The sequence below is a fragment of the Mugil cephalus genome, chromosome 23, assembly GCF_022458985.1.
Source record: "Mugil cephalus isolate CIBA_MC_2020 chromosome 23, CIBA_Mcephalus_1.1, whole genome shotgun sequence".
NCBI lineage: Eukaryota > Metazoa > Chordata > Actinopteri > Mugiliformes > Mugilidae > Mugil > Mugil cephalus.
The window spans coordinates 3,830,644-3,853,588 of NC_061792.1; the positions used below are offsets into that span (position 1 = coordinate 3,830,644).

The 22,945-nt window shown below is 42.7% G+C and overlaps 1 protein-coding gene across 11 annotated transcripts in view; it reads right to left on the minus strand.

Annotated features, from left to right (window-relative positions):
• Nucleotides 1–22,945, minus strand: part of dmd (dystrophin) — a 281,198-nt gene that overhangs the window by 95,222 nt on the left and 163,031 nt on the right. For 8 of the 11 annotated variants that reach the window (XM_047576965.1, XM_047576970.1, XM_047576962.1 and 5 more), the window contains 13 exons: nucleotides 22,417–22,495; nucleotides 19,879–19,991; nucleotides 19,461–19,589; nucleotides 18,266–18,274; nucleotides 16,812–17,004; nucleotides 9,677–9,822; nucleotides 5,324–5,424; nucleotides 4,954–5,065; nucleotides 4,716–4,829; nucleotides 4,354–4,509; nucleotides 4,085–4,255; nucleotides 1,802–1,984; nucleotides 1,058–1,192 (listed from right to left, as the gene is read on the minus strand). In XM_047576965.1, coding sequence (XP_047432921.1) covers nucleotides 1,058–1,192; nucleotides 1,802–1,984; nucleotides 4,085–4,255; nucleotides 4,354–4,509; nucleotides 4,716–4,829; nucleotides 4,954–5,065; nucleotides 5,324–5,424; nucleotides 9,677–9,822; nucleotides 16,812–17,004; nucleotides 18,266–18,274; nucleotides 19,461–19,589; nucleotides 19,879–19,991; nucleotides 22,417–22,495 — 1,641 coding nt within the window. The remainder of the gene's footprint in view (nucleotides 1–1,057; nucleotides 1,193–1,801; nucleotides 1,985–4,084; nucleotides 4,256–4,353; nucleotides 4,510–4,715; nucleotides 4,830–4,953; nucleotides 5,066–5,323; nucleotides 5,425–9,676; nucleotides 9,823–16,811; nucleotides 17,005–18,265; nucleotides 18,275–19,460; nucleotides 19,590–19,878; nucleotides 19,992–22,416; nucleotides 22,496–22,945) is intronic. The other 3 variants (XM_047576967.1, XM_047576964.1, XM_047576961.1) reach the window with 1 other exon arrangement.

Genomic DNA, 22,945 nt, shown 5'->3' on the forward strand with positions numbered 1-22,945 from the left:
TACCCTAGCCTCGCTTGTCTCATTTTAGCTACTCTAAATGGCATTTTGTGTAAATAAAAAACCCTGCTGACTCATTTTGATTTGTTGTGCTTACGTTTTTCTAAGGCAGTCAGCTTCCTAAACTCTGCAGTGGTAGACAGGATTGCACAGTTAGGTTAACCCTAACTCAATTTCTTTCTTCGTTTACTGATGCCTTCAGACATAAATGTCAGAAAAGGTCACTTGCCTTTGACTTCGAAACACAATGTACTATGTGAATGTACAAATTACATGTATGTGTTTCAACCAATTGACTGAAAAATATAAATCAGCACATAATTGCATAGTCCTACAACAAATCAGAGCCAAATGTCGTGTACAACTATCGCCACCGAAACAATTTAATGGGCCTTGGAGATCTTTGTCGTAATAATCACTTCCCAACAGAGGGGTTCTGGACCAACTTCCTGTTGCAAAAACTGTGTGGCAGAGAAAATTGCAAAGGACCCTTTTCCAATTAGTTATAAGCGAACTTCTTCCATCCGCAACAAGCTCCTCAGCTATTATCTTGGCTTTTCTTGGTATAGTGACAAGTCCTGCTCCAGTTGGGCGATTTTCTAAGACCAAATGTCTTCTGCAACTGCATGTAAGGAAATAATTCTCCACACCAGTAGATACTAGTACTAGTCTTTATCATTAAAAGGATACTATATTTTACAAACTGTAGTGGTGTTGCCTGCTATGTCTTTGGGGTTCATGGCTCAAACAAAAAAAAAAAAAAATGGATAGTCCAACAACCAATTTTGTTGTGAACAAATTCAACTTGTGCTCATATTATGTTACTGTTACTCTTCTGTCCATAACAACATAAAGCCCGACTAAACTATTGGACTGGCCCTGCTGATATTTTCTTGAGCATAATCAGTTCCAAACACAGGGTTCCAGACTAACTTTCCACCACAAAAAAAATAAGAGGTTCATCTTGCTTGGAGGCTAGTAGTTGTTGGACGCTTGTCTGGACAACTGGACATTTCGGCTTTATGTGTTCAGTCAGCTGTACTGTTTGCTTCGTACTCACATCCAGCGCCTCCTGCAGCTCCTCTGCTCCCCCTTGCAAGTTGTCCGTCTCATCCAGTTTCTGCTCCAGCTGGTCCAGGAAGGCATTCTCCTGCTCCAGGTAGGACAGCAACTCACACCAACAAGCCCACACTTCCTGCAAAACACAAACACGGGTATGCACAGATTCACTAATTGAAAATTACTGAACTTAATAAGAAACAGAAGAAACAACTAATGACTTTGACATTATCTGTATTGGATGGGAGACAGAGAGATGAAAGACACCATTACTTTGTTATCCTGCTATGGGTCTAGGCTGTTGGGAGACTGTCTCCATCTTCTTCTGTCTTCTTCTTACCTGCTACTCATACATGTATGTGCTACTACTGTGTAATGGAAATGATGAACAAGAGAGGACCAAGGACTGAACCTTGGAGAACTTTTTTCTTTTTCTTTTTCTTCTCATCTTTTTATAAGAATTAAACTACTATGACCAAGCAATTTCCCTTGTGGATCATTAAAGTCTGTCTAAGTCATCCTGTTATCCTCTGTTATCCTATGTTTAGCATGTTTGCTTATTACCAACTTTCTTCTCTACCACCTTTACAGATGCTGTTGAGCAAAAAATAGAAATAGTAATATATATAGAGGAATACAAAGTGCAAAGCAATGACTTCTTCTACACTTGCTGATGTGGGAACCAATGTTGGTTCAGAGGTTTTGTTGAGGGAAACAAGAACAGGGTAAAGGATGAACAACTCACCTCGAGAGTTTTACATTTCCCATCCAGACGGCTGCACAGGCGCTGGTAGTTGGCTGTCAGTATGTCCAGCTCTGAGCGCAAAGCATCGTGGGCCGTCGGTGGGGCCTTGGCGATGAAACTGTTCACGCTATCTGTGAGGAGCTTGACCTTTAGCTCCTTGGAGTGGACCTCCTCCTGGGCCCTCTGAGATGCAGAAGAAGAAGATGAGAGAGAGAAATCAGACAGCAGAATCACATTATTGTCGATTTGATTCTGTGAGTGGTAAAAACCTCCTTAAAGCTGTACAGTATTTGTAGACAGCAACATCCTGACAATGACTATGTCCATAAAGACTTTGGCACTACATTGTATATCAGTGCCCTGCTGCAATTGTCCACACATGAGTTGCTGCCAATAATGAATTCAGCAGCGCTGGGTCTAAACTTTAAAATTTAATTGACAGCTTCAATCTGATTCACGTGCATTTAATTATTAGATGAAGCAAATCCAGAATAACAAGGAGCTTGGAACTGGGGTTCATAATGTTCAACGAATCGAAACATACACTGAGCAATATTGTGTAAATATTATTGTTTGGGTCCTCTGGGTTGATGGGAGGGGCCTCTATGGATCATCCCACAGATTCTTGATCTGGTGAATTTGGAGGTCAGGTCAACGCCTTGCCACGGGGGTGCTTGGTCAGGTCTAGGTGAGTGGTACATGTCTAAATAACATCCACACTGTCAATACATGGAATAAGCCATTTTGGAAATGGCTTCCAAAAGCCTGTTGTTGACTGCACAGCATGGATAAAACCACCAGAGAAATATAATGTGACATTTAATTGTTTATAAGGTTACAAAATATATTTTTCTACCTTTCCTCACTCTTTCATCAACGAGGAACAAAAGGACCTCCAGTTCAGTTAATTTGCTTGGTATACTTTAGCAAGCTTTGCCGTATCAATAAGAAAGTCTTAAAAGTCATCCAAACAGTGACCGTTGGCAAAGGATTGAGAGCAAGAAAGGGGAAGAAATAGAGGAAGACACAAAGAAAGGGTTTAATAGATGGAGAGGTGGAAACGCCAACAAATGAATCGATGGCTCCTGTGTGTTGACAAAGCCACAGAGTGTGAAGAGACAGATTGAACAAGTAAGCCAACACATCGATGAACGAAGGAGTGTGGCTAATATGTTCCCAGCGAGGACGGGAGTAGGAGAGAGGGGATTAAGAGAATAAATGAGGGGAACAGATTCACGAATGGGGTTTCCTTTGAGGAGAGAGCAGAGAGAGCAGAGGCGGGGGAGAAGAGGTGAGACAAGGGAGGAGGAGATTAGCAAGAGCAAGCGGAGTGAAATCAATTTTTAATTTTCAACTCGGTTCTCAAACTTTTTTGAGGCGTGGGGTGAATGGAAGCCACTGCCAGGGCTTTGGAGGAGATCACAAAGACAACAGTGTCATGAATTTACATCACATTAAAGTGAATGAAATTTGATGAAAAAGGGAGGAAAGGGTGGGGATGACAGGGAGGGCGAGCCTTGAAAAAAAAAGAGACACGAGTTTGCGAGGAGGGTAAGGGCGAAGATAAAGACGAAGATAGACCACATCAATGAGAAGAGGCACAGCCGGGGGCATTATCGACCTGAAAAAAGGAGGATCAAGAGAGAGTAACAGGGGAAAGGGAAAGTTAGCTGCACTCTGAATTTTTAAAGTAAAATCCAGTCTGGATGAACAAGCACTATTCATGTTTTTTGAAAACTACGAGAATTTTTCCTATTCCCAAGGTCCTATGGGACCTCTTTACAGATCGGTTCTTATGGCAACTGGTAGCCATCATGATGTCACATTCTGTTTCTATAAAGTCAAGTAATGACCTAAAATGAAACTTAACAGAAATAATTACACTTGAGTAAGTTACGAAAATGACAGAAACCATGCTTGAAAAATTTTTTTGGGACGTCCTTTGGCCCAAATTAATCCTACGACACCTGGAGCGTGTAGGTTATGACCTGTACTGCTGCCAGCCACCAAGGAGAGCTCTACTCGCTTCACTTTCGAGTGGCTGTTCTGTCGTACATTTTTATTAACAGTCTATGCTAAAAAGCGGCATAGAGATGGAGAAGGTTAACACCAATTGTACTTAAATATGGCTTTCCTCTACTTGTTGGTGATGGCTAAATCATCCAACCTGGACATGGCTTGTCAAGCTGAACTAACTTCATTTTGATATTTGGAAGGACGGTCCAAAGAAAATATGCCAGAAATTAAATTCAGCCCATTTTTTCCTCTTAAACACACACTCGCCTTGAGCTCCTCCACGGCCTTGCGCAGCTCCTCGGGTGTCTTATACGTGAAGTCTCTCTCCAGGTAGTCTTCCTCCGCCTGGTTGATCCACTCCTGCATCTCCTGCATCTCCTTCCTCAGAGCCATCGTCTTGTCGAGGCCGCCTTTCAGAGCGGACTTCTTCGCGTAGGCCTGAAGGGAGACAGAAGCACGTACACCGAAACTAGCAATCGGCGCCGTGCACTGATGCGGTTGCAGGCTAGTGAAGACCATACCTGACGGTTACGCACCTGTTTGCAGACATTCTCCCACTGGGCATTGAGCTCATCTAGTTCTTTCTGGATGTGGACGGCGTAAGGTGGCTCGGCCTCTTTCTTCAAGTACAGCCCTACTTCATTGATCCCATTGACGCTTGGTTGGATGGTGTGGATGTCATTCACTAGAGCCTGAGTGCAGTATGGAGGTTACACAGATATCATGTATTTTCCTGAGGTCTTCTATAGACTTAAGGACAAGACGTTACTTTAAGAACTTTGAAGATCATTTATCTGAGGCATTTTCATTCCAAACCCGTTTCATTTTCAGCTCTTTTGGGCGCTTCAGTCCTAATGCAATACGTCAGTTGTGCATGTAATAGTTAGGTTTTTCTCACCGTGCACTGCTCTAACTGTTTCTCCAGGGCTTCGGAGTCTCCCAGTGCTGGCCACTCCTCATTCAGGAAGACGTCCACATCTGCCATCCACTTCTTTAAAGTCTTTACATCATTCTGTTGGAAAGAAGCGGACGGAATCTGAATGATGTGGACTACTACTGTGCACCAATTAATTCTGACTCTTAGGAAACATATAATAAGCCCCCCATCTCTTTCTCTGTCTCTCTTTCAATCTTACCTCAAACTGCATCAGCTTGGCCATGAGCTCCTGGATTCTCTGGGCGTTCTCGGTCAGCATGGAGCCCAGTCGTCTCCAGCGTGCCATGACGTTTTCCATCTCTGTGCGATACCTATGAAAATGTAGAAAATCAAGGGTTTGTGACCTAATTATTTCATGGATTCATTATGCATTAAGTTGCTCAAGTAAAACATTTGATGGCAGTCCAAAGTAAAGATCTTCTTCTACTGTATCTAGGGAATTAATGGTTTGAGTAGCCCGACAAAACTGCTACTCTGAATCTTTTGATGGGTAGGGCTCAGTTGTTTCCTACTCTGGGTCAACACAAGTTGTAAACCTTTGGATTAGCGATTGCCCTTAGTTGCCTTACTTCTGGCAAATGTCTGGCGGAGCTTTCTGGAAGACCTGCTCTACAGCTGAGGTCAGGTAGTCCACCTCGCCCTGGTGTTCAGCCAGAGCCACCTGGAGAGCCTGTGGGGTAGAGACGGGACAAATATAGATAGAGAGAATGAGAAAGTGAACCGAATGAAAGCCACAATGTAGGTTATTGAAGCCTTCGTTGCAGTACTTTAGCAGTAGGCACATTGGTAAAATCGAAGGTTCTGGCCAAAGGTTTGCATGTGAATGGGTATGGTTACTTGACTTCCTGTGTTAGCGCTGGGATAGACCGATGACCTGCCCAAAGTGTGCGACACCCCTCGCCCAATGACAACTAAGATAGGCTCCGTAAATGTCCCAAAAAGCTTATTTTGCAAATAAATGAGTGGGAGGAGATCCAGATACAAGTAAAGCTGGTTTGGGAAAGATTAGAATAACACAGGAAAAAATCTGTAAAGCTCCTGTGGCCATATTGCACGCACATTTGAGATGGAACAACACAACAAAAGGAAACCGTTCAATCGTCCAAAATTAGAAAAATTAGGAAGTAGAAACGAGCCATTACTTTCGGTAGTCGGGAAACCATTTGCGTGCCAGCTGATGAAGGATCCCAGAGAGGAGCAGTACTCTCTGAAGCTTTATCGAATCACTGCAATTCAGGCCACGTCCAAACATACCGAAACCATCTTTTTTTTCTCCAGTTTTCCTTGCCGTCGTTTGGGAAATTCCATTGCAAAACCGCATCTAGTTGTATAAACACTGTAGTACATAATCCTGGCCTATTTCTACTTTAGAATACAGTTTAAAAAAAAAAAAAAAACTCTGCATACCATATAGAAAAGTCAGTCTAATACTTTTTAACTATCGTAGTGGTGAAGCAACAGTATATACTGTCCTAGCCACCCAACAAGGGTTAATATCTGATGCAGCACCATCACAAGCATGTAGTCCACCATTGATGTTGTTGATTTTTTGAGATGTCAAGGACTAGGCTCAAGGGGCAAGGGTTGGGGCGAATGAAAAAAAGAAAGCGCACAGGTTGCTCATTTGTTTTTTCATCCCGGGATCTCGGTTCCAAAAGTCACCAAAAAAACCTAAACGTGCAAGACTTACGGGCTTTCATATTCGTGTAGACTTGGCCTCAAGCGACACAAGAGGAAAAAGAAAACCAGTGTGATGTGAATGACTGCTCAGGGAACAATCTATCAACAGCCGAAGCCGACTGATGTGTTTCTTATTATATTAATTATCCATCATCAGTGAGTAACAATCCGAGCACTGCAGATCAGTAGCAAGATGCAGCATCCGAGACTGGAACTGAAGCTCTTTCAAGTGGATAGGACCCTCTCCGAGCTTGTGTGCTACTACATTAATATATAGTATGCTTTTGAATATAAACTATATGGTGGCCACTTTAAATGTAAAGAACAAATACTGCCAGCCTCTACGAATTAGATCCCAAAGCCTTTCACAGCTGTTGATATGGTAATTTTGAATTGATTTCGATGTGAGTGATCTGCCACAGCGTGATGATGATTGTGACAAGAGGCGGCGTGACGTGCGTGACATACACTGTCAGCTGGCTGATGATGATTGATGTATTCATATCAGTCAATTCATGCGCTTTGTTGCAAATTAGCCAGTACTCCCCGAATCAATCCCAATTCTGGCACTCCCCTGATATCTTTATGGACGTGTCTCTGTGGTAACACGGTGGGAAAACAGGCCTGATTTATTGGACAACCATCTATTACGTGTTTTCTAAAAGCTCGTGTAAAGTTGATTGAGTTAAAGGGGTGGCGGAAGGAAAGGGGAGAGCAAGCCCCAGAGGTTATGAGTCACCTCAACACTTGGCTGCCGCCTTTTAACGTTTAGCAATGAAAACCTTTTTCGAAGCGTTTCATTTTGCTTGCCCTACCATGCAGGATGAATTCCGAGTGAAGAGTTGGGGGAATTTCAGCTTAAGGTGGGCAGCAGTGGAAGGTTTTGGACAAGAATGCCTCGTTCGCTCTGAGCCGGCTCAGAGACTTAGTTTAGATTAGTTCGAGCACAGCCTCCGGTGTGGATATCCAGTCACTTACAGGGGCTTACCCTCGATTCTTCCGCAGAATCACTGAATCGCAAACAAGGAGGCATTAGGTATATTTTCAGGTCCGAGTTTTTGGCTTTTTTCTCTCTTTGTGATTTTCTTTATCTTCAGCGGAGAGCAAGGAATCACGCAGATAAACCTCCGACACTTCCTGTAACTGTTGGGGATGCATGACGAATCGTCCCCGCGCGCCCTTATCTCTGGCCTCCAAGAGGCTTGGGCAAGGTGATGATATATGTTAAATATCGTACAAGCAATGTGGTAGACGTGCTGCTGCATTATTTAAGTTAAATTGCACAAAAGTTGCCTTTCCAAATTCCGCTTCATTGAGATTCATTGTCCACTTTATTTAAATCTGTGTACAGCGAAGCTAAGACAACAAATATTATTGTATACCCTAATTTGCCACATAAAAAGCTCATTTGCTACTAAAAGTTATGTTGCTGGGAAACTAAATTGAAAAGGAACTGTCCTTTTAAAAGCCCACTGCGGCTTCCTTCATAAGTCGTTCTATGGGTATTTTATTTTTACAGGGGGATGTCCTGGTGTATCAGATGCACACAATTTACTCACTAGGTTGTGGGTATGAATCAGACTCTTGGTTAATGGGGCGCGTCACCTGTTTTTCCTCTCCCTTCTCTATCCTCTGCTTGCCACCTCGGAAGAACAGCGGAAAGTGTCCTTTTAAAAGTGTGCTGCTTTGGCAGTTTGGCATCGGCGGTGGCAATATAACTTTATCACTTGTAGTAAAAAGTGATTACAGTGCTATACAGCCTCGCAGGATTAAGGAGTCCGTCCCATTCTTGCACCTCTTGGGAATTTGTAAACAGACCTCGGCGGCGATGCTGTCAAGAGCAAAGGCAGCAATCCAGAACAAATCCACCAATCAGTGAGTCCGTTTTAATTCCTAATGGGCAGTGGGATTGTTGTATAGCCTCTCCTCGCAAGAAAGACACTTGTGAGATTATGTATTCACACGACAATCCATCTTGATAGCCCTCTGTGGCTGGTCTATGATATCTTAGAAGACAGGCGAACTGTTTTGTGGGGGTAATATGCTGGAAATCACTCCAGTGGGAACTGATTACGCTCCGGCAGGACTATCTAGTTGCATACGCAGGTACATTTTTCTCGACTTTGGAGCAATATTCAAATGTAATCTTAGACTTTATCTCTGAGTGTTTGCCTTCTAAATTTGGAAAAATGAGGGTGACGTACGAGCACTGATTGCCGCAAATTCCGAAGATAAGCTACTTCTGGTTTCATTAAAGGATTATATGGCAGCTTTTTGGTTTTGTCAAGTTGTACTTTTTCATTTTCGACTACATATTTCACCCCTCTGCACTTATACTGTCTTTGCACTTACATTGTGATCTAATGCCTTGGTGACAAATAGCTTGACTGTGCTGTCTGACTGTTAAAACAAGAGACGTTTTAGACAAATATGACAAGCACTCATCTGGATGTCTTCAAAACGAATGCCGCTCTTAATTGACTCCCAAGCAACACACCCATTAATTGGATCAAATAGTTGCTGAGAAACGCAAACACACTTCATTCGTTTTATTAGCGTGATTGATTTAACGTATTTCAGAATAACCGCAGCTTCGCGCAACAGCACACTGAATCAGAACATTGTCTCCCATTCTTTTTCATTTCAGCATCAAAAACAATAAACTCCACTTTAATTACCGTTTGCTTCTCAGTGCTACCTAATGGAGGGTGGAGTTCTTGAGGAGTTGGAGCATACCGAGTCAATATGCTCCCCTGTTCGGCTGCCAAACCGGCAGTATAAATCCTGAAAACTAGTCGAGGGTAGATGAATAAATAGAAGTGCAGCATGTTGTCAGTCAACAGGCCATGGTACAGGATGTTTTCATGCATAATGCAGCCGTGGCTCGGTAAAAAAAAAACAGAAGGTTAGCCGCGCACGAACCTCATGGCCAAGAGTCTTTGGGTAAGACAGCTTGCGTGAACGAATGTCACTGTGACCGCAAGGTGCTTTTAATGTCAAACGCTATAAAAGTTGCTCTATTTTATGAATACTAGATCATTTACCATTTCACAGTCCCTTCAATGTAATTCAAAAGCACACGAGTTAAATTCACAATCATTTATGTGTCACTGACGATACATTATATCAAACTGTATTAACATAACTGCACAAAAAGTAAAATATATTCAAACAATTCACTTATCTGTAAACCTGTGCCCGTATATGTGTGTGTGTGTGTGTGTGTGTGTGTGTGTGTGTACCTGAACGTCCTTCATTCTCTGTTCCATAATATGATACTCAGTAACAGCCGTTGATGGGATGGCCAGCTTGGCCTCGCACTGCTGTAACCATGCCAGCAGCGTTGATATAGTCTCTTTGTAACGAGCCGGGGGCAGGCTCTCCAAAACTAGAGGCAGAGAGGAAGAGACAGAGAGAGTCAGGTGACCTGAGATCGCACAGGGTGTTAAAGCACTGATTCATAACACTGTCAATATGTCAATTTGTTCTTAGCTACCATTGAATAAGTTTCATTAATGCTAAAAATAAATAAATAAAATGGCCATTACTTAAATGGCCACTTGAGGTCAGATACAAAAGTATGTCAACCTTCATCATGGGCTGTATAAAAAGTGGATGCCATGACAGCACCTCAAGTTTCAGTCAAAAGTTGAAAAGTCAAAGAATGTGGCACTCCCCCTGGTGGCTGACTGCAGTATGACTTAAACTAGATAAAATGGACCAAACTAAGACACCAAGGCCACGTTTACACGAATCCAATTTTGGGTGAAAGCGTGTCTAAGTGTGAAAGTTTTGAATGTTTAGGCCAACTGTCAGAACGGATCTGGATTTTTCAGTGACTGGAACCGTACCTTTGTGAATCCAGGTCCCAGGGTGACAAAAGCGCCTTTGCGTTTTCTTGTTTTCCCAATCCGCTCACCCCTTGCCCCTCTAGCCCCCAACGTCTCATTACAACAACAATGGCGGACTACAGGCTTGTGACAGTCCGATATTGACCCTTGTTGGGTGGCTAGGGAAATATATACTGTTACTTCACCACTACAGTGAGCTAAAAATGACTATGGACTGTAATCCGGACTGTCAGTTTGTATTCGGCGCGCAGGGTTGATGTGCATGCTCCGCCTCTTCTTCTTGTTTGTTTTTGGAGTTCTGTAGCAGAAACAGTGACACACATAGGCCTCGGACATGTATTACAGTCTTTCCAAAACTAGATGCAGTTTTGCAATGGATCCATCTTTACGGAGAAATTCCCGAAACGACGCCAACAAAAAACAGAGGTCATCGGGTCACTGATAAAGCTGTTCCACTTTTGGACAGCACTGATTAGTGTCTGGTTCCAAACTCACAAGATGGCGTCTGACATTATCCCCAGATATCTAGAGTCAGTTTGGCCAATGGGAGGAAGTGGAGACCATGTCAACCATTTTATCTACAGTCCATGGTTTGGACATATGATTTTTCCTGGGACAGTTCAGAAACTAGGACAAGATTTGTCTTTCATATTTAAACATCAACTTTATTTACTGTGTCTTTTTTTATTATCATTTGCCTGTTCAACCCTCAGCTAGAAAGAACTCCGTGAGGAACAAAAACCTCTTTTTTTTGGTTGGGAGTGGAATATCTGGCATCCCTCTAAACTCATTATGTGTTTCCATATGGAAACGTACGAAATGTACATTATATGTACATAGAGAAAGCTCTAAAAGTAAAGTGTGAATGACATGATTAGGTTTTATGCAGCAATTAACTTGGCTACGCTGAACTCTTGACATCTGGTAGCCAGATGACTCATTCCGAGTTTTGTACTTTGAGCAATTAATGCTTCTAATGTTGTATAGATAGACAGATTCAGTTCATTTGAATACACAGTTGCCTGGACTGACTTCAGAGAATGGAATAAAGAGAGCCACGTTAGAAAAACACATCATTTAATTAACTGGCACATTGCTTTTTTCCCCCCGCTCTCTATATGCTTCGCCACCACTGTTACCTTTGGGAAACCGCCACAGTAATCTGCCTGCTTATGTCTGCATCTAGGCCTATACCCAGCCATGTGTGGCTGGTTGAATGCAAGTGTTGGATATCTCACCTCTGGCGTGGGTGAGACAAGCGCCACGTGTCTCTCTCAGCCTCCTTTTTGCTTTTAGTGTCATTGGCAGCTGTGTCGTTTCCTCCACTGCTACATTACTTTTCTTTGTTTCCTCATTCCTGTTCTCCACTCATTGATATAAATAACAATCTTCTCTTATTCTGCGTGTTTCTTGCTTCTTGCTTCTCCTATTCTGCGAGTGTCTTGAAAGCTCCAACTGCCAGGCTCCTAATCTTCCTTGTTAAGCGTCGCCGTCGTTGTTTTTACGCGGGAACCCAAATGCATCTCAACACACGCGGAGCGCGCCGCCGCAAATTGGACTAAAAGACTCCCGACGCTCTCTGAACAGCTCGCCACGAATGCAGGTGCAAAGGTGTAAGCGCATGAGTCACTCAACTTGTAAATCACCTCCGCAGCTCGCCTGGAAAGTGACAGGCACTCACTTTCCTTTTTCTGGTTTCATTGCCTTTCAATTGGTGTGTTTACATGGACACTCGGATTCTGCCAAAAATCTCAATGATAGCTCAGTCGGGATGAAAATGCCCTCATGTAACCACCTGAGAGGAGTGGGGTAAAGTCGGGAATGTATTATCCTATGGGCTCACAGCATATGGGAATTAATACATTTGTTCTGCCTTAATGTGGAAAAGAAGAAATACGGTGGTGGCAACACTATAAGTTGCTCAAATGAGTGTTGAACAAATTCGAAATCAATGTAAATAGTGGTTAAGCCTGCAAATTGTAGTGTTTTTAATTGCATTTCAGTGGTAAAATACGACTCTTCAAGGTGATTATCTTCTTCTGGGCGGTTGTTGTTATTATCGGTTGAGGATGAGTTTTGTGGAGGGGAAGAATTGACTGCACACATTGAGAAAATAGTATGTAAATGTAGACTCCTTTACATTTAATTCAAATTAAATGAATACTTGCAATTATGGAGCCATCATCTGCCTCTAAATTTCTATTTGTAGTGACAATAGAGCACTGCCGTTCTCCCGGCAAGAAAGCAAATGAGCCTGTTTACCAATTTATTCAATTTATTCATCTATTTAAACCTAGCGAGGAATTTTAAATCTGTCTTGGGACAATATACAACAGTGCGGCATAATAAGCAACGTATTCCGTCAGATCTAACGAGTTACTGTGTGTTTACGTGCATCCAGCACATAAGCAGCGATAATTGGAGAGGACTACGGCAACATCTACCCACACTATGAGACGTTGCCGCAGGCTGCCGATGTGTTTGTATGATCTCGGAGCATTTCTGCTGTTTTTCCAACAACCACAAACGCTGTGCTGCAACTTGGATTCTTGTTGCTCTAGTGGGGAGAGACATTTGCCACTCTGAATCTGTCTGATACAGTGTGTGGGCTACGGCGAGGTGACAAGCCTGACTTTCAGCAGCAGGTGCCTGTATATTCGCTTACATCCCTGTGAAGAGCTGAGTCCAGAGCACAGGGTGCCAAGGTTTGGGGTTTTGCATTGCATTATACTTGCGCTGACTTTTCTGTTTTGTTTTGGAATCCAATACCTCTTTCTCTAATTCATGGGTGTTGGGTGTGTTCCCACACTGGTGATTGTATTCCCTCATGCGCGGGTTAAGGCTTCTGCGGCAATTTGACGCCATAGCGACGGCTATAACCCAGACCCTAATGCTGTAGCCTGACGTGCCACCCCAGAAATGCAACCACCCAACTTGTGATTGGTCCGCTTGGTAGTAAAGTATTTACACTCTAGTGTTTCCGGCTGCTACTCGAGGTGGACCACCTCGAAGAAAGATTGGTTGAGGAGGTACAAACATTCGTACAACTCGTCTTAGGCGAAATTCTGGGGGTAGATGCGGTCACTGTCGTTGAAAAAGCAGCAGGAAAAAAGTGAAACAGGAAGTAGACAACAAAGACAGCACCGACTACTGCTCGGGTGGCATTTTAACACAACCACATTGATGAGCAGACAAGTATAAATGGCTCGGACCGGCGTAGGCTACCTACGTAGGTTACAGCGTCTACCGCACTTTAGGCTCAGGGTTTTTATCAATAGGTGTTATTGTCTGTACTTGTGTTCTTGTGAAACCTCATCAGTGTGACCAAATACTGTCCAACTGCCAGGATGTGTTCTTGCCACACCCATTGTGTCAGGGATGCTTCAGTAAAGAAACATGTGGACTTGGGGCAGCTAGGTATCCCAGAATTCTATGTCCTCCCGTCCTTCGTCCCATCCGAGTCTATCTGGATTTAAGTTTTTAGGACCTGCAGCACAATCAAATTGATTGTTTTGGACCAATAAAAGTAGACTACATCTACTGAGGAGGTTCGGAGGTACAAACATTTGTACGACTCATCTTGACAATGGCTCGTAGGTTGTACATAGGTTACGGCGTCTAGTCCCATAGAGGCATTATCCGCACTTTAGTCTCAGGGCTTTTATCAGTATGTTATTGTCTATACTTCTGTTCCTGTGAAACATCATCAGTCGCTGCCCAAGCACTGCTTTAATAAAACAAAAAAGTATGTATCTGGCAAATACTGTCCAACTGCCACGATGTGTTCTTTCCCCACGTATGTGGACTTGGGACAGCTAGGTATCCCAGAGTTCAGCATCCTCCGAACGTGTCAAATCAAAACTACCAACTAGGAAAATCCAAAGATCAGGTGCTTGGTATTAATAATACGCCCTCACTCTTGTCTCATCGTCCCATCAACTGTTTGTCAATATTCACTTGTGACTATTGTTAGTTTGTCAGTTCTCCAACCTGCATTCTTGGCTCTCTCTTGGCTAGCTTCCAGCTGTTAAAGATCTTTAATATTCCAGATTACCCTTTCCCCTATGTTGGAGTATACCTATGTCTGGATTTAGGCGTCTTACGACCTGCAGCACCTTTCTGTTATTCATCTACAGTAAATTTTATTACCTTTTTTTGTTTCTCCGCCAGCCTCATTCCCTATAGATCCTTCTCTTTCAAACTGAAAACATTACTCATGGTTGTGAACCCTTTAAAAAACATGAAAAGAAAATTTAGTTTGTGATGGTTAAGAACTGGAACTCCTATTCCGGAACATTAATAGTAGAAAACCCGCTAGAGCCAGAGGCAAATGATAAATGATCACCACCATGACAGCTACCGCACAGTTAGGTTTATCTTGCTGTTTTTAATCCATCCAGCCAGGCAGTGGCCTCGGGAGCTACCAACATGCACTTCATTATTAAATAAAGTGATGCTCACACTGCTTTACTTGGAAAACTATTTGATGATTATCTAATACTGGCTAACACTAGTCGCTTGCTAACATTAAATGAAGCTGCTGAAAACTGCTCATTTACAGCCTATTTATTCATTCAAGACGTACACAGGGATGTGAATAGTTTAAGCAGCTGCCTGGATTAGATATGTGAGGATATCATGAGACTCTAACCCTAAGGTAGGACAGCTACATCCTCAATCTGAATGACAAATAAAAAGTCTTAGGTAGCAATGAAGCGAGGCAGCGTCGTAAATAGAGATAAAGATTAATAAGGTGCTATTTTGTCATTATTTAATTTCAGCCATGTTTTTAAGAACACAAAAACAACGTTAGAAACTTGTGGAAGATGTTGACAAAATGTATTGCCTTTATTATTATTCTTTTTTGTTGTTGTTGTTGGGCTCGCTCGTGTCGCTGTGACATTTAGAATTCGCTACAACCTCGATTCGCTCCCTTTCCATGTCAACAGCGGTTGAGGCTCATGGGTATTGCAGTAGCAACAGTAACAAAGCAAATAACTGACACCCGCGGTCCGAACGGAAACGTACGTGACTGTTAAAACTCCTTACCATTCCGGCCTTTTTGCCTTTTTCCTATTTAAGACATACCCAAAGTAAACTGAATGCTGTTCAATGAACAGTTTGGAGCTCATGCATAGTCTTGGTCTCTTTTGAAAGCTAAGACTCTGCAGTTTCCATCACAAAAGTCAGAATCACTGTTCTTGAGGAATAAAAGCTCTCACACAGTTAAAAATAAAAAGTTGTTGGGTTCGCCTGAATTTTTTTTTTTTGATATCTCATGCCTTCAGAGGAAACTGGGGACAGAACTCATCTGGATAACACAAGGTTATCATGGTATAATGTATTACTTACTTCCGGTTCAAACTGCATGTAAAAATGACAAAACCAGAGTTTCTTTTACAATTTTGTCAAAGGGCGTTTCCAATCTGTGCCCTTTGGACACATTTTGAATAAAAAGGTCATAACTTTTGAACGCTTCAACGTACAGTCATGATCTTGGGCTCGATATTTTATAATTAGAGTAACTGATACAGAGTTAGTGATCACATTTTTTGCACTGTTTTTCATTTGAAAATTACGCATAGACATCCAGCTCCAACACGCAAAACACGGGAACCGAACTTTACCAGGGAAGTGGCCTATCGTTGTTTAGAGCAGCTCACTGGCTAAACGAAACGCCAATCATCCACTGAGTTGGCTGCCATTGGCTCAGTCTGTGGATGAAAGAAGGGGCGACTCTCATTGGCCTCTGAAGGCTGTTGACGGGACAAAGTAGCTCGGAATTGGTTCAATGAGGTGTCAATCAAAAGGTCAGAGTTCAGCGGCGGTTTAAAAATGAAACGCCGGTAAAATGTACATGCATTTTTTGATAAAATATGACGATTGCAACATATCTCCCTATTCGCCCAAGATGTTGAAAAAGCTCTTAGTGGATCTTTGTGCAACTAAAAGTAGTTTTTGGACTGAAAATAGAACTGAAATGGACAGTAAATGGACCCTTATCGATGCAAAAGGGGACCGAACGTCAATGAGCTGCCTGTCGACGACCGAACCAGTGCTGCAGAAATGGCAGGCAGGCGGGAGGTATTCAAAAGTATCGCTGCATTCAGAAAAAAAATCTGCCAAGAAATGACAGCGGTGAGCGTGACACAGCAGGTGTAGAAGACATAAGCTATAATTAACAATAGCACACACATCATTGTCACAATTTCCTTTTAGAATTTTAAAGAGTAGAATCAGAGAATTTTTGACTGCTTAAATCTCAAAATACCTTTAAAGTTGCTCATAAATAACTGCTTTTGTCTAGAACACGAAGGGGTAGTTTGTTTTTGAGCGGCTGACATATTTGGTTTGGTAAGAGTCTCAGGCGTGTCCTCTATATTTAGGAAAGGCCGGGATTTATGTAGGAAACCGTCATACTGAATAATGATGAATAAAGATGGAGGCACGGTGTACCGATAAAAAGGTCAACTCCTATGCTCCGTGCTAAATTGGTTGTAGTAAATCAGCATCTCACGCATCTCACCCAGTGTCAGCTGCCTTTCTCTTGCCCTGAGATCCTCGAGGACCTTGTGGTAGTGCTCCTTGAAGGCGTCGATGTCGGCGTCCAGGAAAGCGGGGGCGCCCTCATCGCCTTCCTTCTCGCCCTTCAGCTCGTTCAGCCGCTTCTCCAGGACGTCCACCTGGGGCTGCAGGGAGGCCAGACGAGCCACCTCCTCCTGGGGACAAGGAGTGGGGACAATGAGTCAAATCACTTTCACCCCGCGCACCTTATCTTTAATCAGTGCTATTTTATATGGAACCAGTTCACCCAAACTTGTGATAAAATAGCTTGGAATTGGAATAAAATTAAACTCAATGTAACTATAAGGGATCTGAAATGGCTGAACTGGTTGCATAAAAACTAAGTATGTATTTTCAGTCTGTGTATGTTTTGGTCGATGGATTTTCTGTTCAGAAATGGACATTAAAAAAACAAAAACAAAACAAAAAAAAAAATAGCAGTTATTTAATTTTAATTTTAAAATAAAAAATAAATAATAATAAAATTGATATTGAGAGCATTTTTCTTCATCAAGATCCATTTTCATTTCTAAAATAAATAAATAAATAAAAAAAAATTAAAAATCGTTAGATGAAAGAAACAGACAGAAACAACGGACGCTGCCGTTTTCAAAGTAAGAGCACGAATGAGGACGGTGCCGTGTTTCTGGCCAGAGCGTCCAAATACATGACTTCTATGTGTGGGTTCCCTAGCCCAGGCTAAAATGTCTTTGTAACCTTACTCTGACGTGATTTTGACATGGCAAACAAGACTTGTCATATGCAGGAATCTTTGCACGCATACCCGAGTAATGTTAGCAAGTAGCTAACTATTCCCTGATTATATGTAGTTGTTTTTAGTTTTTACCTGAAATATGCGGCTTAGTTTTTCTGCAGTCGTGTCGTCGTCACTGAGACTCTTTTATTGTTTTGAAAAACAACGTACTGATCCATGTCTGTCAACTTCTGTGACACAGCGTCCTCGTAGCGCTCTTACTTTGAAAACAACAACTTCCGGTCGCACAAAAAAAGCCTTTGTTTTGTTCCTGTCTTCTAACGATTTTATTTTTGTTTTAAGAAACAGAATTTTTTTTAAAAAAAAGAAAAAAAAGAAAAGATTTGTTTATCCATGACCCTGATAAAGAAAAATGCCTTGAATTGTGATATATATATTTTTATTAATTAAAAAAATTAATTTTTATTATTGTTATTTTTTAATATCCTTTTCTGAACAGAAAATTCAATGACCAAAACATACGCGGACCATTTTCACAATACATTTGTGCTTTCGGAAATTGGGAGTTTACAGGTTGTGGTAGTTGCTACTTTTAAGCCTGCATCATGGGTAGGAGACATAACAGGAAAAAATAAAAATGATGTAGAAATAAAATCTTTCAGTAGAGTCAGAATGAACATATAAATAAAAATAGTACTTACAGAAAAGTGCTGTGACAAACAGAGGCATGGAAGGACAGAAATTCAAATAAACCCAATAAATATTTACAATGTAAAAAAAAAAAAAAGAAATCTATAGTGTACCCAAAAAGTGAATTTAAACCACATTCACACAGATCCATAGAAAAGAAACATATACTCTCTGATATTAAGTAAGAAGCAGCTGGTTCGCCCTCACTGCCACGATACTTACCTGCAATATCTATGCTCCCACATACATATATCCATACCACTGTCTATGCTGCACTTGAATATATTTTAGCAAACCATTCATATACCCAGGGCCATATGCAGAATGTATTGGGCACTATTGCAGCTTTCGGTATTTTACCTGATCATAAAAACATGCTGAAGTCACAGTTATATTATGAATATACTGTAGGATTAAAATGCAGCTTTAAATTCAAGGTACTTGGAGCCAAACTGAAGGAACTGTATAGGAAATAAAACCGTTGTTATACAACTGGGGCACTAAAGGGAACATCCCTTGTGTTGCTTTCATGGCATGGTGATTGTACATCTGCACTGTGGAGCACCCTTGGCTGAATCTGAGCAGACGGTGTATCCCTGTACTTGACAGTTCATCCAGCTACTTCTGCCTACTCTCCCATCATTAATTAGTCAACCAGTGCCATCAGAAGCTATGCATGTTCGTACATTTGACGATGCATGCATGCGTTCTAAGCCACCTCCATGCTTTTGTCTTCCCGTCATTCTGCTACAGGCTGGTCGTAGCTTCAGCAGCAGGATTTTCTTTCCTTTCCACTGAAAGAATGCCGAGATCTTCCACCAGTGGTTAGCAAGTATTATAGGTTGACTGTTGATTCTAAATTGTATGGGAGTGAATGGTTGGTCTTCTTATCTTTTAGTACCTAGGACAGGTTGCCAGCTAGGGCAACACAGGATTACTGTGTTGCCCTAGCTGGCAACCCGTCTAGGGTGTACTGTATCTCACCCAATGACAGCTGGGATAGACTCCAGCAGCATTATTTCTTTGAATGTACCAAGCTCTGGGTTTGGCCATTCCGAACGTCCCTGCCCTCTTTCAGATGCCTTAGCTTCGTGTTTGCGGCCTAATTGTGTTCTGTTTCAATGCTAATATATAATCTTAAGCTGGAAACATCTGGATCAAAAGCTAAATTAAATAACAACAGTACCACTCTGTGCAGCAACCCACCCGGCATCGGTCCAGCTGTATCTTGAGCGGCTCCGGTTCGGACGCAGGAGGCGCCTGGACCTTGAGCCAGTTCTCGCTGGTGTCCACCGCCTGCTCGCACTGCTCGAACAAGTTGTAGAAAGCCAGCACCTGCGACCCGGGCACAAAGGCAGCGAGAAAGGAAGAGGGAGGGAGAGGGGTGAAGAGATCTTTAATTAACACCACGGTGCCGGCAAATGCCTACACAGCGCCCACCGCCTTGTTCCGCAAGCTCCTTCGTAGCTTGTAGCGGAGCTAGGTCAAAATGACCACACTATCCTCACCAACCAGGGATAACCTGACAGTATAGCTTTGTGGGGTGGTATATTTGTAGAAGACAGGAAGCTCCACTTATGAGCAGCTTACATAAATGCAGTACATAAATAGCTTCCATCAGTACCTTTGTCTGGTAAGCCAGCCATGCCAACCTCTCTGCCAGCAAGGCACAGAATCCCACCCAGCGCTGGTTCAGCTGCTCCGCTGCCTGGGCAATGTCATCAGCACGACTTCCCTCTGGGTAGGGGGAGGCAGAGAGACGGAGAGAGGGAATGTGACACACAATTACAGCACAGCGACTAGTGATACATGCTTCACAGTTCACAAAGGCACGACTGGTTTTCCGTAGGGGGGGGGCAGCAAATAAAGCAAATATACCGAACCGTCTTCTATAGGTGAGCCGAGGCCAACCACCGAAGTCCAACACCTCTTAATCTACCTGCTCACCAAACATATGGACATAAATACATCTCGCCATGCCATTTTCTTTTATGTAAATGTCCCATTTAAGGCGCCCCGTAAACTCCGGTGCCTGAAAAATGAAAAACCTCTGAGTGGTTTCCAGAAGGGAGAAATCGATGCGCGAGTTGCACCAAGACGGATTCACACCTCTGTTTTGAAAAGGGCAAACTGAACCCCATCGGCTAGACGATAATTGGAGCCGGGTGAGACGGCATCCTGGCTCACACACACACACACAAAAGAAAAAAATGAAGCCTAGACGCCGCGTCTCTTTCCTGTAATCGTACCTCGATTATGCATAATGTCAAGCACTCGGCGGGCGCTGCTTTCCGCGGCAGGTTACCAAATGACGACGGAAGTTTGATTCTAGGTGAGGGGAACGCCACGTGACCCTGAGATGGAAGGACGGTCAAAGGAAGACACAGTGCACCTGCGGTCCAAGTGATATATTGGATTTGTTTTGTCGACAGTACCCAATTTGCACTAATGTGATTTAGCCTTTAATGGGAGTATTTACTTGCCGCTGTCGCCTTGTCAGGTCCTAGGGCCTGCAAAGGGTCTGAGACAATCAGGACCAAAGACGTCTTAACAAGCTAAGTTTCCAGATTGCGTGTATAAATGCTCTGGTTTCTGACCAACACTTCCAACATAATCGTTCATCGTTCATTTGGAAGCTACGTCAATACAGCTAAACTGAATTAAAAATAAAAAGATACAAGAACAAGGCAGTAACTAAGCCACAGATAACGGTAATGTTCTGTAGTTAAGAGCAGTGTGGAGGATTTCATTTAAAATGGACTAATAATATTAAAATTATTGCTTCTATGACACCAATGATACATGGCCACATTAGTCAATATGGGTTAATATCAGCTTTGTCTCTGCATTTGGTAGACCAACCGGTCCGGGATATTCTAGTCTGCCCAGAGGAGTTTAGAAGTGGCTAGCATAACATAAAAAAAATCCTCACAACATCAGTGGATCAATACAGCATGTCTGTGAGTGTGCACTTCTAGGATTACAAGGCCAAATTTGAATCCATCTGTCCCGAAGTGTTTCGAATCAATGCAGAGGGACAATGCATTGCCTGGTTTTGTTTAAAAGTCAGGGATTTGTCACAAGACACGTTTGTGGGAGTGTACGGTGGCATGGACGGAGGAGCTTTGAGAGGACCTCAGAAAAAGCTCTCCATGCTCAAAAAAGAGGTTACCAAACCACCCCTAAAGAGTTTTGACATTTAGACAGTTTGTGGAGGACGACTCAACTAAGAGTGATCGCCCAAGAACGGTCACTCCAACAGCAAGTCCGAGAGGTCACAGAGGAACCCAGGGCAACTTCTAATCAATGTAAGGCCCCCTCTCACACTGGCTGATGTCAATGTTAATGAATCCACGATCAGGAGAACACTGAACAACCATGGTGTGCATGGCAAGTAGTAGTAAGCAGTAAGGACAAAACCACTGATCTCCAAAAAGAACATTTCTGACCATCTGCAATTTGATCACCATCACGTGGACCAGCCAGAAGACTATCAGGAAAACGTTTGAAATGTAGACACTGTATTTTACCCGACGACTAGTGCTGAAGATTAACATTTAGTAAGCACTAACAGACTTGAGGAGTCAGGAAGCGCCAAAACGTGGTCTTTGCCCGTCTACGACATTCGCTGACACCCTGAAAAACACGGAACACTTCCAGCCTCATCCAATAAATTCTATTTTCTCCACTCTCGGGGTGGACTTGTTTATTTTTCGAAGGCACGTCGACAAAACGGAGAGTATTTGTGTGTTTATGTGATTATCCGCGCAGACGAGAGGTTTGCTCTCCTTCACTTCTCACATAGCCCTGATCAGTGAGTTGTGGATTGTTGAAGCGTGTTTTTGTTTGCTGGAAGGTTACCGGAAAAAAAAAAAAGAAAAGAAAAAGTGTGGAGTGTTTTCGGCGCTTTCAGAACCCCCAACAATTGCACAAGGACAGACGAGAGGACGGAGGAGAAGAATCCTCCTTGTCTCTCTTTTTTTTCCAGCTGTCCCTCCCTTTCTCTCTCTCTCTCTATCTCTCTCTCTCTCTCTCTCTCTCTATCAGTGTTTCTATGGAGACAGGGATAGAGGGTGGGACAGGTGAAGGCGTTGCCATGGGGACAGACAGGGTGTGCGTGCGTGCATGCATGCATGTGAATGAGGGCGAGCGTGCACGTTACCCTGCTCGACCAGGGTCTGCGCTGTGCGGGTTGCCTCCTGGAGCTTTCGGTACTTCTCCGGTCGCTCTCTCTCTATCGCCTGTGGCCAGAAGGACAGGGATTCAATGAGAGGTGGGAAGTTGAAGACAGGAGACATGCACAAGTAGGGATCATTATTTATTGCAAATAAATATTAAAGCCACCGCCGACCCACAAAAAAATCAACATCCGATACACAAGGTGTTACTGTGAAAATAATAAGAGGACCTGGAAGTATTTTATATGATTCTACTGCAACAATGCAACAACCTAAGCATCTGTGATCAGGTCGTTAAAGACTAAGGTCATTGATTGCTTTAAACACAAATTATAAAATCTGATCTTACACATATATATTTGAGACACACATACATGTTCTAGCATAATCAAAATATGTTAGTCCTGAATTGGACTCTAGGGACATAATTTGACGAAATTACTGATTTGGCGATGAGGTAGGTAGTTGTGTTGTTGACTTTGCTTGCTTTCTAGTCTGGGGAATCCAGTGATA